The sequence below is a fragment of the Siphateles boraxobius genome, unplaced genomic scaffold (genome assembly GCF_051911475.1).
Source record: "Siphateles boraxobius isolate OS27281-9 unplaced genomic scaffold, OSU_SipBor_1 19, whole genome shotgun sequence".
NCBI classification, from domain to species: Eukaryota; Metazoa; Chordata; class Actinopteri; order Cypriniformes; family Leuciscidae; genus Siphateles; species Siphateles boraxobius.
Genome location: NW_027508799.1, coordinates 21,596,664 through 21,615,394, shown reverse-complemented (window position 1 = coordinate 21,615,394; position 18,731 = coordinate 21,596,664). Strand labels below are relative to the sequence as shown.

General features: G+C 36.4%; 1 protein-coding gene across 3 annotated transcripts in view; it reads right to left on the bottom strand.

Moving 5' to 3' along the window:
- The window catches only part of cacna2d1a (calcium channel, voltage-dependent, alpha 2/delta subunit 1a), a 93,958-nt gene that overhangs the window by 17,071 nt on the left and 58,156 nt on the right, over positions 1–18,731 (bottom strand). For all 3 annotated transcript variants that reach the window (XR_013205235.1, XM_077234259.1, XM_077234258.1), the window contains exons 7-29: positions 18,241–18,372; positions 16,055–16,124; positions 15,873–15,923; positions 14,796–14,895; positions 13,977–14,135; positions 13,375–13,479; positions 11,397–11,475; positions 11,247–11,296; positions 11,076–11,165; positions 10,899–10,988; positions 10,706–10,786; positions 10,022–10,096; positions 9,502–9,573; positions 8,852–8,923; positions 8,272–8,333; positions 7,835–7,911; positions 4,874–4,934; positions 4,686–4,786; positions 1,459–1,540; positions 921–986; positions 733–836; positions 577–648; positions 155–222 (exon numbers count right to left, since the gene is read on the bottom strand). Coding sequence is in view for 2 of the 3 variants with exons in the window: in XM_077234259.1 (XP_077090374.1) it covers positions 155–222; positions 577–648; positions 733–836; positions 921–986; positions 1,459–1,540; positions 4,686–4,786; positions 4,874–4,934; positions 7,835–7,911; positions 8,272–8,333; positions 8,852–8,923; positions 9,502–9,573; positions 10,022–10,096; positions 10,706–10,786; positions 10,899–10,988; positions 11,076–11,165; positions 11,247–11,296; positions 11,397–11,475; positions 13,375–13,479; positions 13,977–14,135; positions 14,796–14,895; positions 15,873–15,923; positions 16,055–16,124; positions 18,241–18,372 (1,919 nt within the window). In the remaining variant the exon portion in view is untranslated. The remainder of the gene's footprint in view (positions 1–154; positions 223–576; positions 649–732; positions 837–920; positions 987–1,458; positions 1,541–4,685; positions 4,787–4,873; positions 4,935–7,834; positions 7,912–8,271; positions 8,334–8,851; positions 8,924–9,501; positions 9,574–10,021; positions 10,097–10,705; positions 10,787–10,898; positions 10,989–11,075; positions 11,166–11,246; positions 11,297–11,396; positions 11,476–13,374; positions 13,480–13,976; positions 14,136–14,795; positions 14,896–15,872; positions 15,924–16,054; positions 16,125–18,240; positions 18,373–18,731) is intronic.

The window sequence follows — 18,731 nt, the reverse complement described above, 5'->3', positions numbered from 1 at the left end:
TCAGTATCAGAGAGAATTTTACTATCTGTGCATCCCTAATTTATGCAAATGCCAAACTGACACCAGGATAAATCAAACTGGCAATATTCCCAATCATCCTTCTAACTTGCACTACAGTAAACAGAAATACAGGTAGTTAACTCTTTGCACTCACTTTAGGCGTAATTGTAGTGTTCATGAAGCTTTCCATCCAGGTCTGTATATCCAGTTTTACACCGACAACTGAAACATATAACAAAAATGAGTTTAGTTTTAAATTTTGAATCAGTTCACATTATTAAATAAACAACTATTCAAACGAGAAAGACTCATCCGATTATTACTAATAATCTATTATTGGTATATTATTAGCTCTACTGATAATGTTGATGCCAATATCTAGGGAGCAAGATGGCCAATGGCCAATGTCCAATGAGTTTTTATATTATATTATATATGTTTCAAATATTGTCCGATTACTTGACCAGGCTTTTATGTTGGTTTATCACAACATACTTTGTTGTATCTTTCTAAACCACTGGCTATCTACAGTGTATTCCTATGGTAATTATTAAAACTATAACGTCAGACTCTCACCTGCTGGTTTCAGCATGAATTCATCAATTCTCAGGTCCATTGCTCTACTCGCTAAAACTGAATCTTGAGTTTCTGATAAAGAGAGGACAGAAAATGTCAATTAATCCATAGGAAAAGTGGTATATGCCTCTATAATCATCTCAAGCTCATACATACTATTGATTGTGTATGATGTAAATATATAAACATCATTGTCCAGACTTCTCTTGTAGAAACTGGACTCATACGTTTCTGCCTCTTCTGTCCATTCTGGACCAGCACTGCGAAACACACACACAAAGACAATTTTAGTCCTATGGGCCTGCCTGCTATTCCTAAAACGTAAAAAAATATAACAGATTTACCTCGCAGGGTAGACTCTAGTGACACCGCCATCTGTCGCCACAAACTTAGCCTTGATTCTGTCATTCCTGACAATCAAAAAAATAAATAGGCTAAATTAGACTGAAAGAAATGTACTCATGCCAATCAGTGTTTAAATGTATGAAGATGACAGAAAAATTCATGCTTCTCATGTGACTTTCTTTCTCTCTGTGGACATCAAAAAGAGATGCTTAGCAGAATGTTCATGCTGCTCTTTTCCATACAGTAAAACCATACAGTGCCCAAACTCCTAAAAGGACAAAATAGAACCAAAAAATTAAAAAGCACTTTTGTCCATTTTGAAAGTTGACAGCCCCTGATCACTATATGCTTTCACTGTATGGAAAAGAGCAGTGTGAACATAGTTAAAAACATTTTGTGTTCCACCAAAGAAAAAAGAAAAAAATTAAAGATCATACAGGTTTGCAACAACATCAAGAGTGTAAATGATGACGGAAATCTCTCTATCCTATGTTAAGGTTAAATGAAAGTGATTTTTTATAATTTGGTGCAACTCACAGTCCTTGTTCGCTCCAGTGTTTGGCCAGTTCAGCGGTGATGCCAGCGTCCAGCAGCATCCTGTTTATTAGGTCCATATTACCTGAGGAACAGTACACAAATAAAAAGGCCTCAGTTGACATATCGCCATTCCTTTACTATCGTCCATCACCCATCGCCCGAGTATCAAAATGACCCTTACACTACAGGAGCAAAACCTAAAGGAGGAACAATAGGCACAAAACAAAGCTTTACATCATTATAAGCTTCACCTTTGACTTGATAAATGCATAAACACCTGTTGGTCATGAGTAAGAACAGGCTCCACATTCTGACCTTTGAGGCAACCGATGCCAAAGTCATAAAGAAGTAGAACTTCATAAAAAGAGAGCGAGACAGTGACGCAAAAAAAGAGGCGGTGAGACGCGTCGGGAAAGTAACACGCAGATTAATTTTCCGAGACGTGAAACACGATTGTATTCTTTGGCGGTATGAACAGCAGTAAGTGTTCAAAGGTTTTCCGTTTTTTTTGGTGCGGGTACCTTCAGAACATTAAAGTGTTTTATAACATCGCACTGCAGTTCATTACCGCAAAGTCTTTACGACAAAACACACACACTTCAGAAAGAGCAGCTGGTGTACAACTTTATTCCGCCCCCCTTTGCACGGCGCATGCTTTTCATTAGGACCTGATTGAGAGCAGCGCAAGAACACAATTCAACTGATCCGCCTATGTTTGACAGCGAGGAAATCGTGGACTTAAAATACCAGGCCTCTGTGACAAATAGCCCCAAAATTGAGCGTTTACAGTGCTATGTTTTGCCGGTTACAACATTTTACTGTCTGTGCTCATGAGGAAGTTTCATTCTTTGACTGAAAAAAAGAAAGAAAAAGAAAACCAGTCAAAATCATTGTCTGTTGGTGAATGTGAGTGAATTTTTGTTCTGTTGTATTTCTTCTTCTGAAATAGAGATCAACTTTTGGAGCATTATTAAACATAAATATATTATAAATCTAAATATTTTAGTTAAGTTAATGTCCTTGACCCTACCAATGTACCAGCACAGATCCTCTCTCTCTCTCTCTCTCTCTCTCTCTCTCTCTCTCTCTCTCTCTCTTTCTGTGACATGTCCTGCTTTTCCTCTTTCACACACTTCACACAGGGTAATTGGTGCCGAATTGGGGGGGTGGGCTCGTAGGTATAAAGTATTATAGCCAAACCTACACATTCAACACATGTGCACCAAACCAAGTGATTACCGCAGCACCAAGAGATCCTGGTGAGATCAAAGCAGCCTGTGGAGAGGAAGGTGAGGGGAGGGGAGGGGGGTGTCTGTGTGTGGGGGCAAAGGGAGGAGGTTTACTTAGCATTAACACGGTCAACAAGAGAACAATAAATATAATTAGACTGAAACACAAAACCTCTAATTTAATCAAGAAAAGGTGTATGAGAACAGCTTTAGATATCACGTGTTTAAACCAAAGTAGTTTGATTGTGAATAAAATATTTCATCTATGCAAGAACTTAAAGGTGGGGTAGGTAAGTCTGAGAAACTGGCAGAAAACTCCTGGATTTTGAAAGTATCCAACAGAGAAACTCCCCCCCCCCCTTCCTTCTGAGCTCATTCCAAAGCCACGCCCCCAAAACACTTGAACGCGCAATGCCAACCGCTCAGCTGCAGGACGCGTTTACCAGTGCGGAGCAGAGAGGAGCGCAGTGCGATGGAGTGACATCATGTCAGAATCACAGGTAATAAAATACCTTTTTGACAGCTCTTTCTCTGCCATAATTGTGAAACTTCGTGGCTTGACGAAAACCTCTCCTCTTCAGAAATTAGCGAGTCAACCGAGTGCGCGCATTTGGCTAGCTCCTGTTGCAGAAGGGCTGGTAGCCATAGCAGCGAGGGAGAGTGACAGTCGCCCAGTCAATCAGAGCACTCCGTCCGAATGGAATAATGAGCTTTGTTTATTGCAGCCCTGAGAGAACTACAGACACTCTATTTTTATAAACTCATTTTCAGAGTACTTACATTTTAGATATGTATTGGTATATAAAGACAGTTTAAACAAATTTGGCAAAAAGTGTTTTAGAAACACATAGCCTACTCTACATTTAAATTGATTCCAATTGTTTTTTTTTAATCTAACATCCTACATGAGTCTATGTAGTTTATTTCATTTTGTAATACTAGCAAATTAAAATATGACTATTACTTGATTTTTTTAACCGTTTAGGCATTATTTAGTCAACAAAAATTATATATACACACACATATACACACACACACACACACACACACACACACACACACACACACACACACACACACACACACACACACACACACACACACACACACACACACACACACACACACACACATATAGATAAACACACACACACCACACACACACACACATACACACACACACACACACACACACATATATATATATATATATATACATACATAAAATATTGTGTAAAACTGTTTAAAAATTTTGTATTAAAGTATTTTTAAGTACAATCAACTTGGATGTTTATGTCATTTCAATTTAAATTACATTAAACTGACTTTAAAAAATTAGTTGAATCTTGTATAACTTATAAAAAAAATCGAAAATTGCTTCACTTATTTTGATGAGTTAAAGCAATGTAAAAACATGTTATCATATATTATCACTGTATTACATTTTTTTTACACATTTGGTTTAGGATTAGGTGCTTATAATTACGCATAAGTTAGTAATCTTTACTATAGTCAGTGACGTGTACAACAAGGATAAGTGTTAACTTATTTAAAATATTAAAAATATTAAAAAGTGTCATTGCAATAATTTGTAATAATAGAATATTGCATATCTAAAAAAATACATGTATAATATTTTACAAAAAAGTATTAAATATGTAATGGTATTATCTAGTAATATAATGTGATCATTTTTTTATACTATAGTATTTTAAAAATACTATTATAAAGTGCAACATGTTTGAATAATGAAACAAAATTAGTGAAATAAAAATAGTTCTGAAATATATACATCATTTAGCTAATAGATAATAGTAGCTACTACTTTAAGTAAAGTTGGTCGTTCAAAAGACCTACATGTTTTAATATAGATTATGACCCCTGGGCAGCCCCAATGAACTTTGAACTAGCGGTATGAATCCCTGGCCTTCAAGCTAATTGTACCACCACACTCCCTGTAACAGCTCAGTGCTGGTTTTGAACCAGAAAGATACTCACACAGTGGGTTGTTGGGGGTCTTTGTGTCAATGTATTCATTGAAGTCGATGAGAAATTGTGTGTTGTTGTCACTCTGAGCTTTCAGATCTGTGCAGTAATCTCTAAAACATGAAGAGAAACATTTCTCAGAATCATTTGGAGAACAACATGAAGGCAAGTAAACAGAACTATCCCTTTAAGAAACTGACCTGGGTGCTATCAAAGTATATCCATACTCTTCAAATTTGTCCACCTGCAGGCTTTCAGAAACTGAAAGAAAATATCAGAAATCTGTAAGAACAAAGATCATTTCAATAAGTTCTGTCATTACAGTGTGATAAAATAATACAATACAGATATACAGGAAAAAAACAGACCCCCAGAACTTACAGGTACATTCAAAATGACCTGACAGTGAATCACAACTCTACAGTCAGCAGGAAGCCAAACAACAGCTTGTAAAAATATGTCTGTGAGCTTCTGTCTAGTAATGCAGTTATCTGCTGTGACACCCTGCTGTTCCGGCACACGACCTCACATACGGGTGGGCCAGAGAGAGAAAGTTAGCCCATTACATTTGATCAAAATAAGCAGAAAATAATCAAATAAAAAAGAAGGAAATAAACAGAAATGGTGAAAGTCATCCTAAAAGATCATCATTAAAACAGGTAAAAAAATTGCTTTTTAATGTATAAAATTGCAGGGCACATATTTATGCATGTGGCTATGTTTCTGAGTAAAACAATTTTTTTTTCTGAAACCAGATGATGGACTCAAACATGAGAGAGGTCAGATGTTACATCCGGAGGGTTCAAACATGAAGGAAAAGACAAAAGGGAGAGAAAAAACAGTACTTGCCAGTTTCTTCTGAAGGGTCAAATGGAAAGGAGGGAGCGATTTACCGAGGAAAGGAGGAAAAGAGAGGCAGAGAAATAGGGTAAAACCACAGGGGTCAAAGGTCACCAATATTTTATTCACAGAACAAGCCTTGAATAAAAATATTGCATTCTGATCTAAGGCTTTCTGCTCATTGTAAAGTGAATGACAAGAAATGTTAATGAATTATGCATGCACATGAGCTAAGAGAGATGGCAGATGGACGGGGGTAAAAATTACACAGAAATTAATTACAAGTCACTTTAAAAGTTTGATTTTATATTTTGAGTGGCTAAACTGTCCAAATAATTATTGAAGCCACTGCATTTCCAATTGATTTGATAAAACTTTTTTTATTCAATCTCTGTGATCATGTGTAAAAGGACAAAAAAAAGTGATAAAATATAGCTTGGTTTGTGCTGTCACAGGGAAAAGTCGAGGACTGCTGGCAGATCAGTTATTAGTACAGACTGTTATTACGGAACAGTAACGTTAGTAGCCTTGAAGTTGCACAGTCCTGTTAAAGTTAAAAAGGGACACACACACACACACCACATCTGCACCTGGACATGAACACGTGGGCCCAACACATATATACGGAGGAGATGCTTCCTAAAGAGTGAGGCCTGTATTTTGTTAGACCGCCCCTTTATGAGGCTTTGAAAGCATCCAGATGATTCAGAGAGCGAAGGGGCGGAGATTATAGTACCAGTTCAGAGCACAAAGAGTCACACTCATGTCTTCTGTGGTTTCACCTTCTAAACCTCCAGGAAAACATCCACTAAACATCTGCTGATGCTCTCACTAATACACACACATTCACAAAAATCTCAGGCCCAGTAAGGAAATGTACAGTCGCACTTTATGACACTCATACTGTTGACAAACACAGTGAAGTTGCAAGGAGAGAATACATCTAAACTGCTTTACTCAGCTGGGAAACATTTACACTGGCAAAGCAGACATTCCGGTATGTGTGTTTGTGCATTACTTTCTATGGTGACTGTGAGCAGGTTAGAGATAGACCGATAAAGAAAAATAAAACAAAATCTATTTTAAAACACGTGCCAAATTCCCAGGAATGTTCTCTCTCTCTCTCTCTCTCTCTCTCTCTCTCTCTCTCTCTCTCTCTCTCTCTCTCTCTCTCTCTCTCTCTCTCTCTCTCTATCTCTCTCTCTATATATATATATATATATATATATATATTTATTTATTTAACTAAAGTGCACCACAGATTTTTTTAAGGAAATAATAATATTATCAGTAAAAAGTATGCCAAACCGTTTAGTATATTTTCTTTTAAAGAATTTCATCCTGTATTTTTTTTCCTCATTTTAATATCAGGACAGGTGTATCACCCTGACATTTCGTTTTTTACTTTAGAGAATTTTAACTTCCTTTTTTTTTTTGCATGTATTTTTGAATACCCCACAAAGTGTACTTCCATGCAAGCTCTTTCTGTCCCCAATCTTAAAATTTTAAAAAGTTGCATTAACTCAAGTGTCTTGGACTAAGTGCATACAATCAATAAAATGGGTTAAATTTGGATTCAAATCTTTATTGACAATGAACAGCTCAGAAAATGTGAAAGACGATTCCATCTGAGCCTGGATATCGTCACAAAAAAACAATATCGGCCGATCTCTAGTGAGTATCACTGGATACAGTGAGAAGGAAAAACAGAAGGAAAATACTTGCCGGAATTATTCGAGGGACTCCAAGCTATATACAGACCGGGAAAAAAGGAAAGGAGGAGAGATGGAGAGAAAAACACAGAGAGAAAGAGAATGAAAATGGTTTGGGGTGGACAAAATAAAGGAAAGCACATGAGGGGTCTCACAATATTTTATTCAACCCCAGAAACTTTGAATAAGAATATTGCACAGGAACTGTGAGGGCTCTCCTGAACGGATGGGAGTGTGAGATTGGCTTTCCTCTCCCAAAAGCCACATGAGGGAGGACGAGAGGGTAAACACACGCACAGAGGTGCATCTGGAAGGAAAACAGGGTGTAATATGCTCAGGATGAGTCGCTATTTTTTCCTTTAAGGGGGTCGTCGTCCCGTTTGGCGAAGCGCTCATGAAGACAGACCACAACTGAGGAACCACACTGTTGCATCTCCAGAGGAGGTGAGGGTGTCAAAAAACAAAAGATGTGAAATGAACGGAGGGGGCAGGGTTGAGCTCTCTGAATATAAACCAGGTACACACACTACGGCTTCTCATCTCTGAGGCAGAGAGATTGGCATTTCACTGAGTTTGATAAAGGTGAGTGATGGTCCGGTGGGTACTTACATTTTGCCTGAGTGATGGTATCTCCAATAGTGGCCTTGATGTAGCTCACACTGTAATTGGGTAGAACTAAAGCAAGACTACAGAGAGAAGACACAGAAAATTAATGATGGTTAAAAGCAGGTCCTCCTGACATTATCTGAAGTGAGAAATTTACACCCAGTGGAATCAAAATTGGTGTTTTGTAGCTTTAAGTCCATGTAGGTTGCAATTTATAGATTCAAACTCAAATGAAGGAGATTTTATCCTCATCCTATGGCTAATTTACTGTTTTCTCTCATCTGTGTCCTTATGGAAGTATAATGTCAAATATCTGTTGAATACAGTTCATTGTGACTTTGAACAGTGCCCTCTAGTGGCAATTCATATGTCCACAAACACACCTCCACAAATACAAAAACATGTAACAAAGAACTTAAAATTAAAAAAGATTCTCAGACCTGTAGTCTGTCAAATTGACTGGAGCCCAAGTGTAGGTTCTCGTGCCTCTGTCTATGTAACGCTGCAATGAGAATAAAACAATGAACCAATGAAAGTGGTTTAATGAACCATTAATTCCTGTTTTATTTCTAAATAACTAGTGTTGTAGTCAATGGTTCTCAACTGGCTGGTTGGAAAACAAAAAAACACTTAAAAGGGAGGAGAAAATGTTTTCCATATCTTTTTGTTGTTGAAGTCAAAGGATGTGTGGCCAGTCAAACTCTGTACCATTTTAGTGCAATTTCATCTGTCATTTGTTAAAAGAAAAAATATGATCTATTTAACATTAATACGACTAGGATAGACTTGGTTTTTACTGACAACAATGTGTTTTGTGCTGTGAATTACTACAAGATATATTTTTTAAACTAATAAAAAAAATTATACATTCAAATGTTTGATTTTAAGGCCATTTTGATAGCTTTTGTACAAGTGTTACAATTTGAAATCATTTTTATGTTGTTTCCATGTGTGTAAAATCTGGGATATGAAGAAAAAACCAGCTGAGAAGCACTGCCTGTTTAAAGTATGCACAATTACCTCATCTTGTGACTTTACAAGTGTGTGGAATCCCGTTTGACCCTTGTGACCATCTATCATGTTTCTTCTGATCTAAAGACAGATAGAAAGTCAAACAGACAGGTGTGTCACTGATTGCTGTAAACGCTTCACTGGATCTCTAAAAGCCGACAACTAAAAAAGGACATTGCTGTCATTTGCTATTGTAATCTGATGTCCCGTTGGTCACTCTCAAGTGAGAAAATAAGTCATTTGGGCTGTGAGGTGAGAAAATGATATTTTATATTGTTCTGAAATCAAACAGGACTGAGATCAACTTTGCAGTTTGTTGATGCTTCGATAATCACTTTGTTATGACTTCAACAGCTGTACAACAGAGCACAAGGGATGTTACAAAATCAAAATCACACCAGCTTTGAATCTGATTGTTGATATTAGATTATTGAGCTTAAAGGGACAGTTCACCCACAAATTTAAATTCTGTTATTTATTCATGTAAAGAAGATATCCTGAAAAAAAAGTCTCAAGAGTTTTTTTTTGGTTGTTGTTGTTGTTGTTTTGTTCATGCAATTCAATTCAGTTGGGTCCATTGACTTTCAATGTAAGGACAAAAAACAATTTATGTCCTGCAGAAAATAGAACGTCATATATGTTTGCTCTATATTGCTCACCTCTACTTTCATTTCATCCTCTAGTTCAGCATCCAGGAAATCCAATGTCACGGGTTCCTGAGACTTGAGATCCTGCAGACAAACAACAACAACTTTCAAAGTAATACCATAAATCAATACTGGTCAACACACCATATTTGTATGCAAAACTATTTACCAATGAGTCACTTTTTCCTTGAAGAAGTGCCTTACTAAGGAAGCGTTTCTCAACATTCCTACTTTGTTCCATACAAAGTGTTCACTAATCCCATGGATCACTCACTAAACATTTACTAATTGTCATGCACGTGTTTTGAATAAATGTAGTTTCATCTGTGAACTAAACAGAACGATTGTGTTTGGATTGCACAAATGATATTCATTACAAAGGGCGAATGAGCTCTGCGGATGTGGGTGGCCTGCATTATTTCAACATAAACTGTAGTGAAGGTTCTTCAGCCATGCACAACTGACCATACACATGGTTATGGGCAGCAACTTTGTCTAAGAAGAGAGAAAGAAATATGACTGAGAGCCATACCTTTGGCTGAAGGTTGGGATGAAGTAGCACATAACCGTTGGGGTCGATGGCGAAGTAATATCCATTTGGCCCAAGCTTTATAAAACAAAAGACAAGAACGATGAAGCATTTGATAGGCTGTTTTTGTAATTGTACCTTTAAGACTGCAAAATGACATTTGTTCTTATTGTATATTATTATTTATTATTATATATTATTGTACTTAAGCTATTTTAGTTTCATTAAAATAATTGAAAAGACATTAACATTAACATATTTCTTGAATTTTAACAATGTGATAACTATTGGGTTATAAGTATTGACTTAAATTTAGATGTAAAATTTAAAGTCATTGTTTCAATTGATTAATTTATTCAGTAATTTCATTAACTGTCAACTCAAACAAAAGGTCAAATTCAGGCACAAAAGGTTTGATTCCTTGCTTTCATTGCGTATGTATGTCTATATTTAAGATTAAATATTTATTTCAAAAGAGTTGGGAGAATTGTTTCACATGATATGACCCGTTTAAATTAATTTGCCATTATAAAAAACAAGATTTAGTAAACACAAAGAATGCAGCAGCACTGAATGTGACCCAGCTGCTATAGTTCAATGCAATGGTTGTGCAAGTTCTTCGATGTTGCAAACCATCAGTCGTAAATAAAGAAGTGCAGATTGCGCCTACACTCTCTCACGGCTTACAGTGAAACGAGGAGTCAGTCTCTTGATGTCGTCCAGAGACACGTCTATGGCCATCACCCCCAGAATCAACTGGCTTTGGCCCTGCAATTGATAACAAGGACTTTTGAAAACAGATCTGGTTCCACTTCAGTTCATCTGATTCATAAGACAAACATGATTTAACTGAGAACACGAATGTGCCACAAAATAGTACCATAGCCTTCTCTTTACTGTTCCTGGTGCTAGTGCTGGTGCTGGTTTTATTGAACACTGGTAGAGTGCCTGTAATCACAAGGCCCAGTTCCTGCAACACAATCAACAGCCATTTAGTGCTTTTGAATCAGTATCATTTAACACATTTACTGATACAGATGTATAAGAGTTGTCACACCAGTGCATCCACGTAAACGTTGGTCCACTGCACATTTTTTGCTTTCTTGTCTTCTTTCACCATGGGTCTGCCCAACACATCCAGGTACTCCTGTATGTAAAGTAGTCTGGTTACATTGAAATATGCTGGAAAGAAGTCATATTTATGCACTAGACTGATGCTGTCAAATACCTGGGTGTTGATCCTGATGGCTCCAATGGATGGAATCTCATAGTAATAACCTGCAGGAAACCTTAACATCTTAATACATGGTTATATATAAACACATATTAGGCTAAATGTCTTTCAAATTTGATATCATTACATTTCAGTGCGTTTTACCTTTGTTATTGCAAGCCATCCATTGAATTGGTGTCTTATCATAGTTATGCTGGCCCACAGAAAAGGTGAAGATTCGAACCTTAGAGAAGAGAGAAACAAATGGATATTGGCATAATTATAGTGGAAAAGTAGGTGTATTTGTGTACATCTTAGCTGTACTTTGGGGACTCAGTATATTAACATAACCGTTTATTTTTCCTATGTTTTATGTCTCTTGAATTGTTTTATCTGTATTATATGCTTTACATAATGTAAAGAAAAAACAATTATACTATAAAATATTATTACAATTCAAAATATTTTTTTCTATTTTATTATATTTTAAAATGCAATTTATTTCAGAGATGGCAAAGCTGAATTTTCAGCACCATTACTCCAGTCTTCAGTTTCACATGATCCTTCAGAAATCAGTATTCTATGATGATTCCGTGCTTAAAAAACATTTCTTATTATTATTACTGTTAAAAACAGTTGTGCTGCATCAAATATATGTGGATTTGTTATGGGAAGCAAATATTTAAAATGTGTAGCAAATATTTGTTATGGGATTTGATTAATTGAGAACAACATCTTTGAAAAAGAAATCTTTTGTAACATTATAATTCTCTTTGCTGTCACTTTTGATAAATTTAATACATCTTTGATGAAGAAAAGTAATAATAAAAAAATATACTGTATATTACTGACCCCAAACTTTTGAATGGAATACATTTTAAAACAAATAAAAAAGTAAGAAGGTGGGGTTAGTTAAAACTAGTTAGTTAGTTAGGTTAGTAGGTTAGGTTAGTTAAAAGGTTAGTTAAAACTAAACGAAACTAACAACATTTACAGAAAAACTAACTAAAATAAAAGAATAATTAGCAAAAATAAATAATCGTTTTCGTAATTAATAAGCTCTCGTCCTGTGCCGGAAAATAACTTTTTTCCATTCCACTGCGCTAATTTATTTTTCAATGTATGACCATTGCACTCGAGTCTCGCGTCTTTTGCAAAGTTTTGCGAATGGCACTACGCAGCACACTCAAGTTAAAATAATTTAAACTTGTAACTTTTAAGACGCATCTCGAGACCTTGCGCTTTTGCCCCATTCCACTGCCTGTGTCTTTTTTCCATTTTTCAAAGCAAAACCGCTTTCTGTGTGAACCACCCCTAAGAAGCAGAAATGGCCACATAAAATTTCCATAATGACTAGACTTTATGTAAATATAGCTGTACCTTAATTCCAGGTAAGATAACCATCTCATGTGAAACTAAATAAGATACCACACATATTAAACAAGATACCACACTGAGCAGAAAAAAAAACAAAAAAACAAATAGCATGTCTAGCCCACAAATAGACGTAAGCTACATTTGTCAGAGTAGAAGTATTCCTATACTAAATGTCTGGTCTGAATAGAACATTTGAATACGAGTATAACTATAGCCCTATTCGCACTGGATTAGTATTATCTGGGAACCTCGTGTGATTTAGAAATTACCCCCCCCCCCCCCCCCCCCCACACACACATATTTATATTCGACCCCGCCAAATAACAGAGATGCCGATTCGCACAGGACTAATATTATCACAGGACCTCTGTGTTCGGCGAAATATGGTAGGTCATTTGCGGGGGAATTTTTACTTTACAGATTACAGACATGGCCGATTCGCACGGGATTTAATATCACAGACAATCTCCGCAATTATTACAAATGACTAGAGGTCACCATGTAATACTTATACAGTGCGAATATAGGGCTTATAAGTATATGATTTTAAACGGTGCAATAGACAAAAAGCATAAATGTATCAATACAAGAATAATGTTTGAAAGGATTAATCATAGAAATAACCTTAAAGAAAAATCATAATCATACACATTTTTTTTCCTTTTCTTATACATCACGTTTAACAAGATTTCATTTTTAATATGAATGAGTATGAATTAATATTTTTTAGTTGCATTTTAGTGTGTGTGTGTGTGTGGATCCTCACCTTCCTGTCGGGGTTGTACTCATCAAAGATCTCTGAAGCTCTGTCCTCCCCTCCGTCAGTGAATAGCATGATGATCTTATTACAGTTTGCTCTGGAAACATTAATCTATGAAATGAACAAATCAATTCGCGAGTGCAAAGTTTCTGGACAACATAATAACAGTCCAAGAAAAATGAGACCTTAAACCACTGTGATGCCTCTAATATTCACAGCTGCTGTTAATAAAATCAAAATGTGAACATTTTATTAGTGGAGTTTTGTTGATTATAACTAGCACAGGCCACAAGATGGTGCAATAAACTAAAAACTTGTCTTTAAACATTAAAATTGTAATCTGGCATGAAGTTCTGTAATGCACAAAACTGTAATCTTTGTATATCTCAAAATACATAATACATTATATTCAACTTGTGGGTCACACATATTTATATTAAGATTATAAAAATCCACTACAAAAGAAGAGTTTCTTATCTGATTGACAAAATAGAAGGCTATACATTGTGAAGGTAAATATGTTACATCTGAGGGGTAGAAACTGAGTAATATTTTGGCCCCATAATGTCTCTTGGTTGACACATTTAAGCTACATTATTTATTCTTACTGAGGAGAGCTGGTCAAAAGCCTTCTTGAAGCCGATTTTATAGTCAGTGGTGCCGTTCGCAGTGATCTTCTGTACCGCCTCCTTCAGAATCTTCTTATTGCGGACGTTTGCTTGGACCAGGTTTTCAAAGCAGGCAACTGACTTGGCCGAATTGTTGAACTGAAACCATATGAAAGCATAGTGGTTAGTTGGTAAGTTACCAGTAAAAATCTAAGAAAGCTGTGAGGTAGAGTACATCTCACTCGCACACATGCAAGGACAGTTATGAAATTATTTTACATCATTCAGATTCCAGGCTTTGTTCAGTTCCTCAATACAAGTCCCATGGCTCAGTGCCAGCAATACACTTAGAGCACTGTTGCCTAATTTCATTAACGTCAAGCTAACGTCACACAGCTGGAGTCAGGCCATAAAATACAAGTGCAAAACTATTAAAGGAATTGAGGGAGAAAGTTAATTGAAAATATACAAAACAACTCACTTGAAAGCAGAACACATAGTTTGTGATTTCTATTCCTGTCAGTAGTCTCACACACAAAATAAAATAAACGATGCATTTCATAAATGAATTGCACAGCGTCTGAAGCAGAGGATGATACGAAACATCAATAATTCTTTGGCCTGCCGCCTCAGCGGTGCCTAACTGAAACCGCAAAAAAAAAATTAACTATGACGTTATGGATGCTTGGAGGCCTCTGTTTCCCTCAAATCTTCTATTGCTACAGTAGTCAGCAGGAATCCAGATTTTTTTGAGGAACGTCAGAGGAGTTCATCATTCAAATAGACTCTCACCAACACACACACGTCCTGTATACTTACAGAGACGATGTTGACGTAATCATCATCAGAGAGGGTTTCCAGCATCTCACTGACGGAAGTGCGAATGAGCTTCAACGTCAGACCCGACACACTTCCACTCCTACAGAGAAGCACAGCATAGTTAGAACACAGTTATAACATGTTTATTACTATATAATAACTACCTGAACAAAAAAAAAAAAAAATTATAATACAACTGAAATCACATTTAGGCTTTTAACGGCTCCAGAACTGACATGCTGGATCAGGTTTTTATGGGTTAATAATCACTCTGTGATTCCACTGGGAGGTGTGTGGGCTTCAGTGTTTAGTCATTTAGCTAAACTACATTGATTGGCTAAAGTTGATCTACACTAATGGGCTCAATGCCCAGACAGCACAACACTATCGTCATTATAGCTGAGCAATAACAGAATAAACTCTACAAGGCCATATTTTCTAATACAAAGAGGCTAATTACAATCGTAACCTAAAGACGCCCCTTAAGTATGATAAAAAATAGAGCATATTGATCTCAAATGCTTGCTTTTGGTGAATTTTGAATATTTCTGGATCATATCCATAACCTGACTTTTCAGTTACATCTACATGACACATTTATTTGAATGCCAAGCAGAACTCTAATGTGCTTCTTTATTTTGAATGTAAATATTAAATAAATTAATAAGTTGTGAATAACATTTTTAGGTGCATAATGGGGACAAAAAAGTGTTTTTTTGCTTGTTTTTTGAAAGATTCGATGTTTGATATTCATAAACTGATTCATTTAATAAAATACTCTATTAAACAGTCTGCCAAAGATCTCCCCCCAAAAAAAGTTTCACTTTGCATTGGCTCAGCGCCACATTGTGTCATTCTTTAATCAGCCTCTCTCTCTAATGTTGATAAATGACTCTAATGCAGAACTAACATGAGCTCTTTAAGTGGATAGTGTGGAATCTGTCACACGCAATGAAAAATTACATTATGCTGATAAACCAATTACTCAAAGTGCACAACCGAATCAGGATTCAGCTCAGTGGCTTTGTGTCAGTGAGTGTATGAACTGTAACAGTGAATCACAGAGACTTCACTCACGCGTCCACCAGGATCAACATGTCTTTAGGTGAAGCTGCACCCTGGATATACCTGCAAACACACAGGAGAAAAACCATCAGGCATAACAACTGAGAGAGAAAATGAAGAAAATAGCACTTATCTCCCTCACATGTAGACACATATGGAGATAAAACAAAAAAAACACACACAGGTTTCCTCACCAGGGCCTTCGGCGTACATCATACAGGTCGATCTTGTTCAGTGTTTTCTGTGTGTCAACCCAAGGAGAAGCTATAGCAGATGGGATACTGGGATTATTATCGGTTGGTCATTAAATTAATCAATTAATCAGTAATCAATTAACCAAACCAAAAGTCAGTCAGTCAGTCAGTGTGTGTGTGTGTGTATATGAGTGTGTCAGTGAGTGAGTCAGTCAGTCAGTCAAATCAATCAATCAATCAATGATTTTAAATCAGAACAATCAAAGTATTTAATATTAAATATGTGTTGTAATAAATTGTACTTAACATTTAATTTAAAATTAGGCTTAGTATTAATTAATAATCTAATAAAACAAAATTCAATAACTTACAATTATTTTGATACTAAAGAAAAAAGAAAAAAATATCTAAGAGATTATCAGAGGTATGGTTCATAACGATAAAAGCTTCTAAATAAACAAACAAACAAACAAACAAACAGTTTGAAATCAGCACAACAGCTTTTAATAATTTAACACTTAGACCTGCATGAGTTTGTCTATTGTTCAGTGCACTTGTTTTTGATGTCCTGTTCTTGTATTCTTGCCCCGTTCATTGTTCGCCGGCCCCTTAGCTCAATAGTCTATTGCTTTGTTCCAAATGCCTCCCTCAAAAAACAACTATCAGGTATGAAATGTATTTGTTAAAGGAGAACTCCGGCGCAAAATGAACCCGGGGTGTAATAACACATCGGTACATCGGACTGTTTTCTTTGGAAAACAGTCTCGACCAGTCGAACCACGAACGCCTTGCTACGAGCTGACCTGTGACTTGGAATCTCACAGTTCAACTCACTTAGCACGGCGTTAGTGGTTCGACTGGTCAAGACTGTTTTCCAAAGACATAGATAAGCACTATTCTATGACTGTACAACTATACCTGGGCCCAAAATGAACACTGGCCAAGTAGCAAATGCGTAGTTAAAAAATGGAAATAACATTTAGGCAGTTATTCCATTCCATATTGTTTAAATCAAAATACATGAATCATGTAAGTGACTTACATTAATCAAACCAAAAAGAAAATATATGCCACCTCTTTTAACAGATTTTTTTTCTAAAGAACATTTGGTGACACATACATGAAAATATCCATCACATTATGTGACCAAAATTAATATTATGTACAAATGTGCCACAATGTGTCTTCATGACTTTGTACTGAAATATACTCTAAAATAATAATAATAATAATAATAATAATTGGATTAAGAAGAATAATTATATACGACTAATATATATATATTCAATGGCGCAAAATTAACTAGGGGTGTAATAACACATCGGTACCGAGTCGACTGTTCTCTGGGATTTGTTTTCATGATAATCGAGTGTAAAGAGTTTTATCTCTAAAAGCTGTTTAGCTTATAACGCTAGTATATGGGACATATAATAGGTAAAAAGAGGTCGCTAGTTAATACCACTAACAAGGCTCAAAATAGCCCCACACTAACACGGTAGCTTAATGAGGGTCTCTACATACAAACCGAAGCACTGAGAACTTTGTAAGTGTACAAACACTTTAATAATAATATACTTTATAAAGACAGTACCACCGCGGAGCCATCTTTGGAAAACAGTCTCGACCAGTCGAACCACGAACGCCTTGCTATGAGCTGAACTGTGACTTGGAATCTCACAGTTCAGCTCACTTAGCACGTCATTAGTGGTTCGACTGGTCGAGACTGTTTTCCAAAGATGGCTCCTGCCTGTATACGCGATGGTACGGTCTTTATAAAGTATATTATTATTAAACTGTCTGTACACTTACAAAGTTCTCAGTGCTTCGGTTTGTATGTAGAGACCCTCATTAAGCTACCGTGTTCGTGTGGGGGTATTTTGAGCCTTGTTAGTGGTATTAACTAGAGATCTCTTTTTACTTATTATATGCCCCATATACTAGCGTTATAAGCTAAACAGTTTTTAGAGATAAAACTCTTTACACTCGATTATCATGAAAACAAATCCCAGAGAACAGTCGACTCGGTACGAATGTGTTATTACACCCCAGGTTCATTTTGCGGTGGAGTTTTCCTTTAACTGTAAATGCACCATACTGTATGGCTGCATATACAGTGTTATAGTGTTATATAGTGTATGTGTTATGGTGAATGTCTGTAAATATTCTTATTCATTCCAGTGGTCTACCTGGGAAGTATCGAGCCAGGCCAGTTGCACTGCCAAACACCTGCCAGAGGAGGGACGGGTCATCTTCCTTGTTCTTCCTGAAGACGTCATCCAGAGCCGCAGTCCAGTTTAGCTCATTCAGGATTATAGTGGCTGTTACAAACATATACATATACAGGATAAATCCCATTCGATGATTGTAACTTACGGATGTGAAGCATCTCTAGGTCTAATGGTATTTAACTCAAGCTGACATGTATTCTGAGAGCTTTGTTCTAACAAACCCTCAAATGAATCCCAATTCAGCAACAAATCAATAAACTGGCTCACAAAACTTCAGACACACCATCATGTTAAGCTAAACTCGAAAGTGATAAACCACTTGGAGAAGCTGTGGTAGAGGAAACAACAAAGTGAACTATTAGCTAATGCAGTTCTAATGGGATTAGAGGAAAATTGGGCAGTTTTTCCAGAGAATGTCATAAATGGGCACTATGTCTGCTGTAAGTGAG